This window comes from Globicephala melas, chromosome 8, assembly GCF_963455315.2.
Source record: "Globicephala melas chromosome 8, mGloMel1.2, whole genome shotgun sequence".
Taxonomy (NCBI): domain Eukaryota; kingdom Metazoa; phylum Chordata; class Mammalia; order Artiodactyla; family Delphinidae; genus Globicephala; species Globicephala melas.
This window is the reverse complement of record NC_083321.1, coordinates 43255686-43269151: the sequence shown is the minus strand read 5'-3', so window position 1 is coordinate 43269151 and position 13466 is coordinate 43255686. Positions and strand designations below refer to the sequence as shown.

At 47.8% G+C, this 13466-nt stretch overlaps 1 protein-coding gene across 5 annotated transcripts in view; it reads left to right on the top strand.

Annotated features, from left to right (window-relative positions):
- Positions 1 to 13466, top strand: part of MICAL2 (microtubule associated monooxygenase, calponin and LIM domain containing 2) — a 215152-nt gene that overhangs the window by 71283 nt on the left and 130403 nt on the right. For all 5 annotated transcript variants that reach the window (XM_060303498.2, XM_060303495.1, XM_060303494.1 and 2 more), the window contains 2 exons: positions 9205 to 9412; positions 13309 to 13425. In XM_060303498.2, coding sequence (XP_060159481.1) covers positions 9205 to 9412; positions 13309 to 13425 — 325 coding nt within the window. The remainder of the gene's footprint in view (positions 1 to 9204; positions 9413 to 13308; positions 13426 to 13466) is intronic.

Sequence of the window (13466 nt, the reverse complement as noted above, 5' to 3'; positions counted from 1 at the left end):
TATGGAAATGAGCTGGTTGATTTAAAGAAAGCATCTGCTGCAGGTCTGGCATACGTGAGATACTCGGGAGATGCTTCTCCTGACATTAAGTGGCCCCCAGTCTTGGCACTTGTTGAGTGGAAATGTTTGACATTGGATGGATTTTGACAGCTGCTGGTCACAGCCCTGGCTGGGTTCTCTGGGCTGGGAAAGTGTAGGTGGGTACTCAGCCTGTGTTCTCCTTTCTCATTGGATTGAGTTACCCATGACGTTGGCCCCTTTCAGAAGTAACTAAGTCCTGGATGGGAAGGGGTGTCTTGCCATTGCTGTAGTTTTCCTACTGGATCCTGCCAGTGCCTGCTGCTGTCACTGCCACCACACCAGACTGGTCCACCCTGGGCCTTGCTGAGTACTCTCACCTCCCTTTTTTCTAATCATCACTGAACACTTAACCTGGGTCAGGCTAGTTGCTTGGGATGCAAAAATGAGCCAGACATACCTCTACTTTTGAAGAGGTCACAGGAGGTCAGATAGACACACTTGAAAAAGAATTAAAAATCACTAAGAAATGGAGCAATGGAGGGTGTGGGGATTCCTCACTTGCCACCTCCCTCTCCCTAACTCCCTGCAATGGTCTCTAGAGCAGTGGTTAAAGGCAGGAAGGATTCCTGGAGCCAGGCACCTGGGTTTGAATTCTGGCTCCAGCACTTAAAAGTTACAGCTGGGAAATTGGCAGGATGGGTGTGCGTTGTTGAGAATAAAGGACTTTGAGTGCTGGCTATTATCATTGTAATGTTTAAAAGCAAAAGCTCACTAAGTAACTGAAAAGAAAGAGAGAAAGTGATAAATATGAACTTGTGTATCTTTCTGGAGGCTAGATTGTTTGTGTATCTTAGCTCTACTTTTTTCTCTACATATGGATTAAAAAACCTAGAGGTTTTTTATTTTGTTTTTTTTTTTACATCTTTATTGGAGTATAATTGCTTTACAATGGTGTGTTAGTTTCTGCTTTATAACAAAGTGAATCAGTTTATACATATACATGTGTCCCCATATCTCTTCCCTCTTGCGTCTCCCTCCCTCTCACCCTCCCTTTCCCACCCCTCTAGGTGGACACAAAGCACCAAGCTGATCTCCCTGTGCTATGTGGCTGCTTCCCACTAGCTAGCTATTTTACGTTTGGTAGTGTATATATGTCCATGCCACTGTCTCGCTTTGGCCCTAGAGTTTTAACTTTGAATATATCTAGACTCAGCCCGTCTCAGAAGTCTCTTTCCCTTATTTCTCCTAAAGGAATGTGAGATTCCTCCACACCCTTTTTTCGGGGCGGGGCGTGGGGGTGCGTCTTAGAAGGGCCTGTGGCTTCTGCTCTCCCAAAGGGAGGAAAGGGAGTCAAGGCAGCTGGCTGGTCAAGCCCTCCCCTGTGACTAGAAGCTCCTTGCTGATAACAGTGTACACCAAAATGTCAGCACCAGAGCCCAGGGACAAGAACTCACCAGGTTCACTAAAGAAAGACCATTGATGGGGAGAAAACCGATGCTATAAGAAGCAACACGTATCGTACGTTGTCACAGCAAATGGTATGTTTAGATGTGTACATTTTTTGTATGTAAATTTTACCTGAAAAGAAAAAACTTGAATAATGTATTCCTTTTTTATTTTTTATTGAAGTATAGTTGATTTACAATGTTGTGTTAATTACTGCTGTACAGCAAAGTGACTCAGTTATACATATATATATATTGGGTTGGCCCAAAAGTTCGTTTGGGTTTTGCTATAACATCTTATGGAAAAACCCGAACGAACTTTTGGGCCAACCCAATACATTCTTTTTCATATTCTTTTCCATTATGGTTTATCACAAGGTATTGAATATAGTTTCCTGTGCTGTACAGTAGGACCTTGTTGTTTATCCGTTCTATATATACCAGTTTGCATCGGCTAAGCTCAAACTCCCAATCCATCCCTCTCTCATCCCCCTCCCCTTGGCAACCACCAGACTATTCTCTATGTCCCTGATTCTGTTTCTGTTTCATAGATAGGTTTGTGTCATATTTTAGATTCCACATACAAGTGATATCATATGGTATTTGTCTTTCTCTTTCTGACTTACTTCACTTAGTATGATAATCTCTAGTTGCATCCATGTTGCTACAAATGGTATTATTTCATTCTTTTTTATGGCTGAGTAGTATTCCATTGTATACATGTACCACATCTTCTCTATCCATTCATCTGTCAATGGACATTTAGGTCGTTTCTATGTCTTGGCTATCGTGAATAGTGCTGCTGTGAACATAGGGGTGCATGTATCTTTTTGAATTATAGTTTGGTCTGCATATATGCCCAGGAGTGGGACTGCTGGATCATATGGTAGCTCTATTTTTATTTTGGGGGGGAACCTCCATACTGTTTTCCATAATGGATGCACCAATTTACATTCCCACCAACACTGTAGGAGGGTTCCCTTTTCTCCACACCTTCTCCAGCATTTGTTATTTGTAGACTTTTTTTTTTTTTTTTTTTTTTTTGCGGTACGCAGTCCTCTCACTGTTGTGGCCTCTCCCATTGCGGAGCACAGGTTCCGGACGCGCAGGCCCAGCGGCCATGGCTTACGGGCCTAGCCGCTCCGCGGCATGTGGGATCTTCCCAGACCAGGGCACGAACCCGTGTCCCCTGTATCGGCAGGCGGACTCTCAACCACTGCGCCACCAGGGAAGCCCTGTAGACTTTTTAATGATGGCCATTCTGACCAGTGTGAGGTGGTAGCTCACTGTAGTTTTGATTTTAATTTCTCTAATAACTAGTGAAGTTGAGCATCTTTTCATGTGCCCATTGACCATCTGTATGTCTTCTTTGGAGAAGTGTCTCTTTAGGTCTTCTGACCATTTTTCAGTTGGATTGTTTTTTAGTTGTTGAGTTGCATGAACTATTTTGTATATCTTGGAAATTAAGCCCTGTCAGTTGCATCATTTGCAATATTTTTTCCCATTCTGTAGGTTGTCTTTTTGTTTTGTTTATGGTTTCCTTTGCTGTGCAAAAGCTTGTAAGTTTGATTAGGTCCCATTTGTTTATTTTCATTTTCATTTCTATTTTCTTGGGAGACTGACCTATGAAAACATTGGTATGATTTATGTCAGAGAATGTTTTGCCTATGTTCTCTTTTAGGAGTTTTATGGTGCCATGTCTTATGTTTAAGTCTTTAAACCATTCTGAGTGTATTTTTGTGTATGTTGAGAGGGTGTGAAGAACTTTAATAATTATTGAACTCTAGTTAATTCGATTTGTATCCTGAAGTATTTGGGAAGGAATGTACTGATTCAGCAATTTCATTGAAATGCACCAAAAAATAAGCTAAATTGATGAATGGGTAGAGAGGTGGATGGATGAATAGGTATATGATAAACCAAGGAGACTAAAATCTAATCATAGAATCTAGGTGGTGGGTATTTGGGTGTGCACTAAAATGCTTTCAACTTTTCTATTTATTTGAAAATTTTTATAATAAGATATTGCAAAAAATATTGTAAAGCTACTTGATTGAAAACAGGGAAAAAAAATCCATCATGGAAAAATATACAAGTAGATGCTTGGAATATTTACAAACGTTTAAAATGCTGGAAGGCTGGATGTTAATATGAAGAAAAATAAAACTAGTCCTATATATTTTCTGCAATATATTCCCTTTTTTGTATTATAAAATAGCCATATATATATATGAATGTCGCAGGCAGAGCGCAAAGCAAGCGAAAAGACCCTGTGTGTGCTTAGGGAGACCTTTACGGCTGGAGTGCAGAGAGGGAGGGCGGTGGGTAGGAGCTGAAGACAGAAGGGAAATTGGAGGGCAGTGTCACGTAGGGTCTTTTTTTTAAATAAATTTATTTATTTTATTTTTGGCTGTGTTGGGTCTTCGTTGCTGCACGCGGGCTTTTCTCTGGTTGCGGCGAGTGGGGGCTACTCTTCGTTGCGGTGCGCGGGCTTCTCATTGCGGTTGGTTGTCTCATGGGCTGTGTCCTGGAGGGACCCTTTCTTGACCAAATCTGTCCCTTCCACAAATGTCTCCAGTAGTCACAGGTGGTCCCAAACCATCTAGCATTCTCGGTCTCTGTTTCCCTTTCTCTAGTTCCCAACCAGACAGCCTCCTGAGGCTTGGGAACCTTCTCTTGCATCCTCTGCCATCCCACAGAGCGGTCTCAATGGTCTGACCTATCTAGTTGAGGAGGGAACATGCTAACACTACCACACAAGGCCCAAGGTAACCTGGAAGAATTTATATAGGATTGTGATTTCAAGTACAAACTCTGGGATCCGAGGTTAGTTGTCAACCTAGTCCTGTGACCACGGTTAAGTCATTTAACCTTCCTAGACTCCAATTTTCTCATCTGCCAAATGGTGACGAATTATGCCCGGTTCAGGGTTATTGTAGGAAGGAAATGAGGTGCCTGTGTTACAAAGTGCTTAGCACAGTTCTTGCACGGTAGAAGCAGGCAGTAAGTGGGAGCTCTGAGTTTTATTATTGCTATTATCAATACTGTCACTACTCTTTCTCTTCCCAATATGGGATGGCCAGGCACGTGCAAAGGTGGGACAGAGTTGGCACTGTTGATGACACACTTTGGCATCTGAAATGAAAGGAGTCGTGGGCTGCTGATCTCTTCCGTTGGTGGGGGAAATTCCTGGGAACTCATGCCTTAGATGGGGGGGAGATACAGGAGGTATGAACAGCACCCAGAGGCAGGAAGCACAGCCTTGATGATTGTACTTCTGATTCCCAAACAGGGGGTCCAATCTGAGTGTACTCACAAGGCCCAGGGACAGGACGTTTGCAAATGAAACTGTCCCTGAAAATCCAGACCCCGTGGTCACTGGTTGTAGTTGCTCATACAAGGGTTAGAGCACCGGCTCAGGCTGAAAGGGAGGGACAGAGAGGAATGGAATGTTTCTCAGAGCAATTCATATTATTGTTTTGAGAGCAGGCAGGGAGGACAGGATATCTTTCTTCATTTCCTCTCTGTAAATTTCTGAGGTTAGTAAGTGGTGGTAATTGTTACCCAGAAATAACTGGGTGTGACCCAGATACAGGAGAGTCAGACCAGGGCAGGGGCAGGGCCGTGTCAAGTCAGATGAGGGTTGGCTCCTCACCAGAGTGGCCCTTGAAGTTGCTGTGAAGAGTCAGGTCACAGAGATTTCTCCATCCTCGGCTCGAGCCGCAAGTGGGCTGCATCTCTCTTAAGCCCTCCTTACTTAGCACTGTGAGGCTGTGAGGCCAGGCCCCCGGATTAGCATGTGGAAGGCACCTAGGACCTGATGACTCTCTGTCCTGCGATTCTGAATGAGCTGTTTTTACTTGTGGTAACCCAGTAATAGTCAGGGCCTTCCTGCCTGGGTTTAGATAAGTGGCCTGCCCTAAGAGCTGGTGAGCCTGCGAAGCCACGCCAGGAAACGCGAGGGCACGTCCCTGGAACCAGAGCACTGCCCGGGGAGCTGGCCTGTGGGTCAGCATGCCGGGAGAGCTGCCGCTACCAGGGAGACGACACCACACGTGACCTTGTGTCACTCAGCTCGCTTCCAGGTCTCCGGAGGCACTAGAGAGGCTGCCACTGTCCATGCCCAAACCACCACTGCTGTGGCACCTGCCTGAGTGGCTTCCGAGGACTTGCAGGGGCTCTAGCTTCATCCAGCCTATAAATTTCCATCCCAGGGAAGCTCAGCTCAGACGCAGGCTCAGGCCTTCCATGCAGAGGCCCTGTGCACTCAGACTGAACACAGCTCCATTCAGGAGGCCCACGTGTGCTGGGTGCAGGGAAGGAGCGAAAACTGGCCTCCCTTCATCCTGACCGCACCCTCTGTGGTCCATCCTCCTGGTTAGACAAGCAGTTCAGAGCACAGGCTTTGGACCCACACTGCCTGGGTTCGTGTCCAAACTTGACCACTTCCTCATTAGGTGACCCACCTTAGAGCAATTTCTGACCCTCTTTTGCCTCCATTTCTTAGCTCAAATATGGGGGTAATAACAGTACCTGGAGCAAGTTGCTTAACTTTTCGATGCCTCAGTATCCTCACGTACAAAGTGGAGACGGTGATGACAGTTATCTCACAGATAGGGCAGTTGGAAGGATGAAATACATGAAATGATTAGGACAGTGCCTCGCAAGTAGAAAATGCTGAGTGTGGTATAGTTTAGATCCTATAATCATCCTTTTCAGTGAGGGGCAGAGCCTGGGTGAGTGAGCTTGTGAATGGCAGACCCTGGTCTGCCAGCTGCCTGCAAGTGCTTGCTGGCTTTCTCTGCCCCACCCCACTGGGCTGTCTGCACACGGAGCCCCCAAGGAAACTGGAGGCAGAATTCAGAAGTGGAAATCAAGCCTCCGGACGGCTAACCCTGGCTTAGCCCCTGCTCCACTCAGCGGCTCCCTCCGGGGACCGATCCTTCTAGAATTCCTGGCACCAGTCCCAGCACACCTACCCATTTAGGGGTTGGAAGATGCACCGTGTCACCAAGAAGTGGGTAGTGCTTGTAGGGCTCCCCTGGGAGAGCACAGGGGTCCTGTGTGAGCTGGGGCTGCCCCAGCCCTGTGCCTTGACAGTGGGTGAGGCCCCTCATCCCCTCTTCCCACCCTTTGATAAATAAAGAGATGATCTTTCCATGTGGTGTTTGTCTCTCTCCACGAATGTGGAGGTCTAAGCACTGCCAAGCTTATCTATACAGTGGACTTCCTGCTGGTGTTGGATCTGCCCTGCTCCCCACTGCGTAATAAATTTATGTCGCCTGAGCACACAGATCTGCTGACATCCGTGATCCTGGTGGCCTTGGCAGACTCCAGCTCCCCCAGCCTGGGTGGGAAATGCAGACATAAACCCTAGCTGACGTGAACCGAACATCCTTGTTACAGTCGGACAGCAAGAACTGGGTGGGCCGTGAGGGTGTGGGACGTTCCTTCATCCATCAGTTCTTTATTGAGGCCTCCTGTGTGCCAGGCCCTGTACTGGACATGAGGACAGCTTTTGAGGAGCTTTTGCACTGGCCTGGGAATCAGATGCAGATAATTATAACACGTGGAGCTTAGTTCTGGGGTAGCACTAAGGACAGAGCCTGTGGGAGGAATGTATAATCTAATTTGGGGCTCGGCCTCAAGGCTGAGTTTTAATGAAAAATTTTTGTTCCTTGGCACCGAGTCCTTAGCAGTGAAGCCCGGATGCGTCTGGGAAAGGTGGAGAGTTCCTCTGGATTGAGTTATCGCAATGCTTTGCGTTCGTGGTCTGTTTGCACTATGCTCGCCATCCAGAGCGTCAACCATGGGCAGGCCAGGGGAGCCCTCTTCTCGCCCGCTCCTCTGCCCAGGCACGTAGCAGCCGCGGTTTTCGGCTTCTTGTCAGAACTCCGAGTTCCCATGTTAATCATAACAAGTGTGCTCCTAGAGGAACGGGCCTGGCCTCGGCCAACAAGCCTTCTCTCCTGTCTTGATAACATCTGTACCGAATTTTCTCCCTTTATGTAATTAGGCCCATTGGTATTTGCTTTGGGTATGACTGGCGTCTCTGAAATTTCAGGCCCGAAGTATGAGCTGGCGCCCAGGGTGGTGGGAAAACTGAGCTTTCATCAGTGGGATTTCAGGTTTAGCTGGGAGGGTCAGAAATGGTACGCCAGCTACTGTTTGCGTGAGAAATGTACAGCAGACCCCCAACTGGTGGGAATGGGATCCCCTGCCTGGCCCCGGGAGCGGTGCTGGGTCAGGCCTGGTGGATGATAGAAGGATGCAGGAGGGCTCCCCTCCTGCCCTCCTGCCCTTCCTGCCCTTCTTCACCCCACATCCTCCCACCCCACTCCATCCCTGGCCCGGGAGTGACAGAACTCAGCAAACAGGAAAAGATGCGCTAACTGCAAAGAAATGCAGTGAATCTAGACTTAACCCCGAAGCCAACCTCAGAGTGTCGGGGTTTGGAGTCTTGCTTTGAAATGCCCGTCATGGTCTGGCTATGTCTGAGCCAGAGGAGCTGTTTGGGGTGTGAGATAAAGAGGGAAGCTGTGCTTGGGGGAGTTGGTTCTCTGCAGTCAGCTCCAACCAGAAAGGAAGCAAAAGGATTTGCATACCCGCTCCCTGTCTCTAGAGTGAATTGTATCTCAGCGGTGACTTCATTTCCCCTAACAGAGTTTCCACCAGCTCTCTGGGAGGTTCCAACAAGTAAGCCACACTGATTGTGGTGTGGGAGCTTCTGATATGCTTATTTGCAGTTCCCCTTTGGGAGTCTGGAGGCCCCAGATGAGTGATAACTGGATGATGGAATATAGCTAGGGGAAGGGGAATGCATTTTTTTAAGATAAGTTTTGATCCCAAGCAGAAGGGATGTTTCCAGATGCCTGTGCAATGTCAAGCAGTGGGGTGTGGATGCAGATCTCCTTCCCTGTGACTTTGCTGGGGTATCCCCAGTTAGTTAGACCCCCCAGTTGAACTCCTGCCTCTTGAAGGTGGTTCAGGAATTGCCTGGGAGTAGGGCAGGCTGCTGCATGGGGATGTCTCTCAGCCAGAATGTCACCCTTTTCCCGTTTTTATTGGATTGGTGCTGCACATAAGACTTTATTTGAATGGAAGGACTTTTGCCCAGCATAACTAGTTCGGTAGGTCATTATGTGTCTTCCCTTCTTTCCTAAGTGGCTGTAGCTTCCTTGGGGAAGGACTCTTGTCTTGTTCAGCGTGACAGGGTCCGTTGAGACCTAGCATGGGACTTGAACAGAGTCCTGTTTTGTCACCTCTGCCCACATGGCCCCATTGCCTACAGGGCCAAGACCATATACTCTTCCACTTGACACTTCAGACTCTCGCCGTCTAGTTCCAGACCAACCCTTGTCTCTTTTCTCTCCTTTCCCTCCTTTCCCCCAAAGTGTCCTTTTCTCCATCCACCTTGAACTAAGAGGTTAAATGCCAGAGCTGGGATTTAAGCCCAGTTCAGTTTAACTCTGAACCTCACGTGTATCTTACTGTGCCTCCCCCGAATCCTTTTACCTCTGTGTCCCTCACGGGGTCTGGCACAGTGCCTGGTGTGTGGTAGGCCCACAGGTAATGTACATCGGATGGATGAATGGCAGGTCCTAACAGGTGCTCGGTTTGCACTCACTGGTTGATTTGGGTGGATGGGGGTTTGCTCCCCAGTTACACTGCTGACTAGAGGCTTGTGTCTGCAAGGCTAGAGGTTGCTGAGTGCCTTTCTCCTCTCTCCCCTCTGCAGTGTCTCATCATTGGAGGAGGACCATGTGGTTTGCGCACTGCCATTGAACTTGCCTACCTGGGGGCCAAAGTGGTCGTGGTGGAGAAGAGGGACACCTTCTCCCGGAATAACGTGCTGCACCTCTGGCCTTTCACCATCCATGACCTGCGAGGCCTGGGAGCCAAGAAGTTCTATGGGAAGTTCTGTGCCGGCTCCATCGACCATATCAGTGAGTGGAGCCACTGGTGACACCCCATGTGGGGAGGGGGCTGACCCTGGGTGGGGTATATCTCCACATTGTGGAGACCCCAGGATATTTCATCTTGCAGGTCTCTGGGGGCTCCACATATCCAACTGGCAGACATTTAATTCCAGGCCCTGTGCTGTGCCCCACTAGGCTGGAAGCACCATGAGGCCAGGGATCATGGTATGTCTCATTCACCAGAGTATCTCCAGGGCATAAAAGAGTGCTTGACACATAGTAGATGCTCAGTAGACTTCTGTTGAATGAATGAATGAAATATGGGAAACAGAGGCAGAGGTAAGTAACAGAGTCTGCACCCTCAGAGAACTCACTGAGATTCTGTCAATAATAAAATGTGCTTTAACAGAGCAGTCAGACTTGCTAAAGGAGCTCAGAAGAGGGAGCCACGTAAAACGATTCAGTGGGCCAGGTTGTCAGTGACCTCTTGGGTAAAGGAGTTGGGACACCGTGTTGCCTGTTTGGGGAACCAGGGCAGGTTTTAGAACAGAGGAATGCCACCATTGACAGATCCTGTACCAGGTTTCCTTGAACTTTAAAAAGAGAGAGGCCATCGTGATGGGGGTTCACCCAGAAAAGAAAGGGAATTGGGAACGTGGATTTCAGGTCCCGGGCCATCCCTGAATGCTTAGGTGGGGCAAGGTGAGCACCGAGGCCTCCCGCTCTGACGTTACTTAGGCCTGGGTCTCTCGAGGCAAGATCTGTGCAGACAGGCTTTGGAAGAGCAGCCTCCCTCCTCATGCTCTGCAGGGAGGAGATCTTGAGCCATTTTATATACAGCAATCATGACTCATAAAAGGGAAGTTAAAGAGAGTTCAAGCATTTGAACAGATTTGGGTCCAAAATCTGTCTTGTCCGTTTTCTGTGTGACTTGGCTCAGATTCTTTATCTTCTTCCAGCCCCAGTTTTGTCTCCCCTAAATGTGATTGATGCCTGCCTACCAGGAGGGCCGAGAGGATTAAATGAGGTCACGTGTGAAATGTGCTGTGTCTGTGCCTGGCAGGTCGTAGGTGCTCAGGAAGTGCTTTGCATTCAATGGGGTACAGTGAGCAAGAAGCAGTCGGGATCCCTAAACCAGAATTAATTCAGAGCTGCAATCTCTCAACCAGTGAGTGGAAGGAGAACCCTGAGAGCCATGTTCTTATGAGCACAGGCACTGATGGGAAAAGGGTGTAGGGTTAGGGCGGGAACAACTGGAGGGAATTATCAGCCAGACAGGGTGTGATTCAGTCAGATACAGGAGAACTTACCAGCAGTGGCCCAGGGTTTGTTCCCACTCCGGGATGAGAAAATTCCAAGAGTCCGTTGGAAAGAAATTTGGATTTGCCCAGAAAGCTGCAGTGTCAGCTTTCCAGATATTCCTTACCACCCACAGAAGAATGTATATTGGTACCAATCTAGAATGACAGCATTATGCACCACTTTCCCATCGAGCCTTGCTGAGAGGCAGAGCCGGGCATCAGGAGGTCTTGGGAGGTCCCAGGCTGCCAGGCTGCCTTGACGGCCGGGAGCCCCTCACTGCCTCATTAATGGGGGCCCCATTTAACCCCTAGTCCTTGGAAATATGCCAGCATGCAGAAGCACTGGCAGGACTGGAACGGAGACTGGAACGTTCAGAGTGATCATTGTCAAGGGCAGCTCTAATACCTGTGAGAAGAGAGGCAGGGAGAATTTATTGAGCACCTACTGGGTGCCAAAACCAGACAGACGAAGAACGTTGAAACTATGAAGGGAGGCCAGGCCTCCCCCACGGCCTGTTTCCAGGCAGGAGGTGGGTTGGGTTCTTTAAGCCCCAGCTGATCGGCTTCCTTTCAGACTGACCCATGGTCTCCAGCCCCAGCTGTGACCTGGTCCTCGGCACTGCTCCGCAATTCCCCACTTGTCCTGTGTCGGCATCCTCCTCCAGTTCCCAGTGCTGACGGGCACTCCCCATCCCAGCCCCCTCTCCTTCCTCCTGCCCTCGCCTCTCCCCAGTACCCATTCCTTCCTCCCACCCTGAGGTCAGAGGCCGAGCTGGCCACTTCCTCTCCAACTCTAGGCCCTCTTGCTTTCCTTCCCTCCTTTCACCTGCCCTTACCTCACACTGCCCTCCAGTCCTCTGATAGAGCCCATTACTTTTCTTCATCTCAAAGTGTTTATTCTAGAAAGAGGCGACATAGACTTTGCCTATACTTTCTACTCATGCCACCTTCCATTGCGGTCTGATTTCTTCCCGCCACTGTGCTAAAGAAATTCCAGAAGCTTCCCAACCTCCCGTGCCCTGGCCTCCTGTAGTCTTCATTTTCTTAATCTCTCCATGGGATCTGGTATCTTGGTCCCTCCTCCCTTGGCTTTCAGGACTGCAGCTCAGGGCCTGTTCTGCAACCCACCTTGCCCCCAGCCCCCAAGCCCTGCCCCATGCTGTTTACACATGTTTCCTCTGTTAGACAGTGTTCCATGTCTCCTGGGCCTAGCATGGCACCCGACACATGGTAGCTGTTCAATAAATGTTAAATGAGCGAAGCCCACAAAATACAGAGGGACCCACAGATAATTTGAAACTTTATGCTCTCAGAAATGTATTTGAAGGCATGCCCATTTGTGCTCAATGGCAGGAACAAAATAGAGAAACAAGGAGCCACTCCTTGGGGGAGTTTAGGAGAGTGGGTAGGAGGTGGGAAACCATGAGCCCAGCTTTGTGGGGAGGAGTCACCACCCCACCCCTTACCCTGGATGGCTGAGAGCTTAGGTAGAGTCCCCCACAGGGTGAGCCGTTTGCTCTCTGACTTTACGTATTGGCTCTTTGCTGTCTCTCTGTTTACGCCTCTTTCCATCTTCACTTTATCACACCCACAGCCCGGTTCAGGAAGGAGGCAGGAAAGAGAGAGCCACCATCATTAGAGGATTACCTAACAGCTAGAGCACAGTCTCGGAAACAGATCTGGGTCCACATTCCAGTTTTGTTCCTGTGTGAGCTTGAGCAAGTCACTTAGGCTTGTTGAGCCTTAATTTCTCACCTCTAAAATGAGAATAGAGAATTCCCTGGTGACCAGTGGTTAGGACTCCACGTTTTCACTGCTAAGGGCCCGGGTTCAATCCCTGATTGGGGAACTAAGATCCGGCAAGCCAAAAAAAAAAAATTTTTTTTTCATTAGAAAAAAAATAAAACGAGAATAATTACTCCGAAGGGCCACTGTAAGGGTTAAATGAGAAAGCACTGTAAGGGTTAACTGAGAGAACACAGAGTGCTTAGCACATAATCAGTGCTCAGTAATGATCGTTATTGGTACAGGCATACCTTGGAGAAATTGCAGGTTCAGTTCTAGACCATCGCAATAAAGCGAATATCCCAATGAAGTGAGTTACATGAATTACAGTGCATATAAAAGTGATATTTACACTATACTATAGTCTTTTCAGTATATACACATAACAGAATTATGTCTAAAAAACAATGTAAATACCTTAACTTTAAAATGCTTTATTGCTAAAAAATGCGAACCATCATCTGAGCCTTCAGTGAGTTGTAATCTTCTTGTAATAGTAACATCAAAGATCACTGATAACAGATCACCATAACAAGCATAATAATAATGAAAAAGTTTGAAATATTGCTAGCATTGCCAAAACGTGACACAGAGATACAAAATGAGCAAATGCTGTTGGAAAAATGACACCGGGAGTACTTGCTTTGATGCAGGGTTGCCTTAAACCTTCGATTTGTAAAAAATGTAATATCTGGGAAGTGCAATAAAGCAAAGTGCAATAAAAGGAGGCATGCCTCTATATTGCTATGCTCAGAAATCACTGACAGTGATAATACAGTGTTCTGTATACAGGAGGCACTCAGACATTGCTACTGACAGTTCATCTCTTCCCCTCAGGTATTCGTCAGTTGCAGCTCATCCTGTTCAAGGTGGCCTTGATATTGGGGGTTGAAATCCATGTGAATGTGGAGTTCGTGAAGGTCCTAGAGCCTCCTGAAGATCAAGAAAATCAAAGTACAGTATAATTTTCCTTTTGGTCTAGAAATCAGATATTG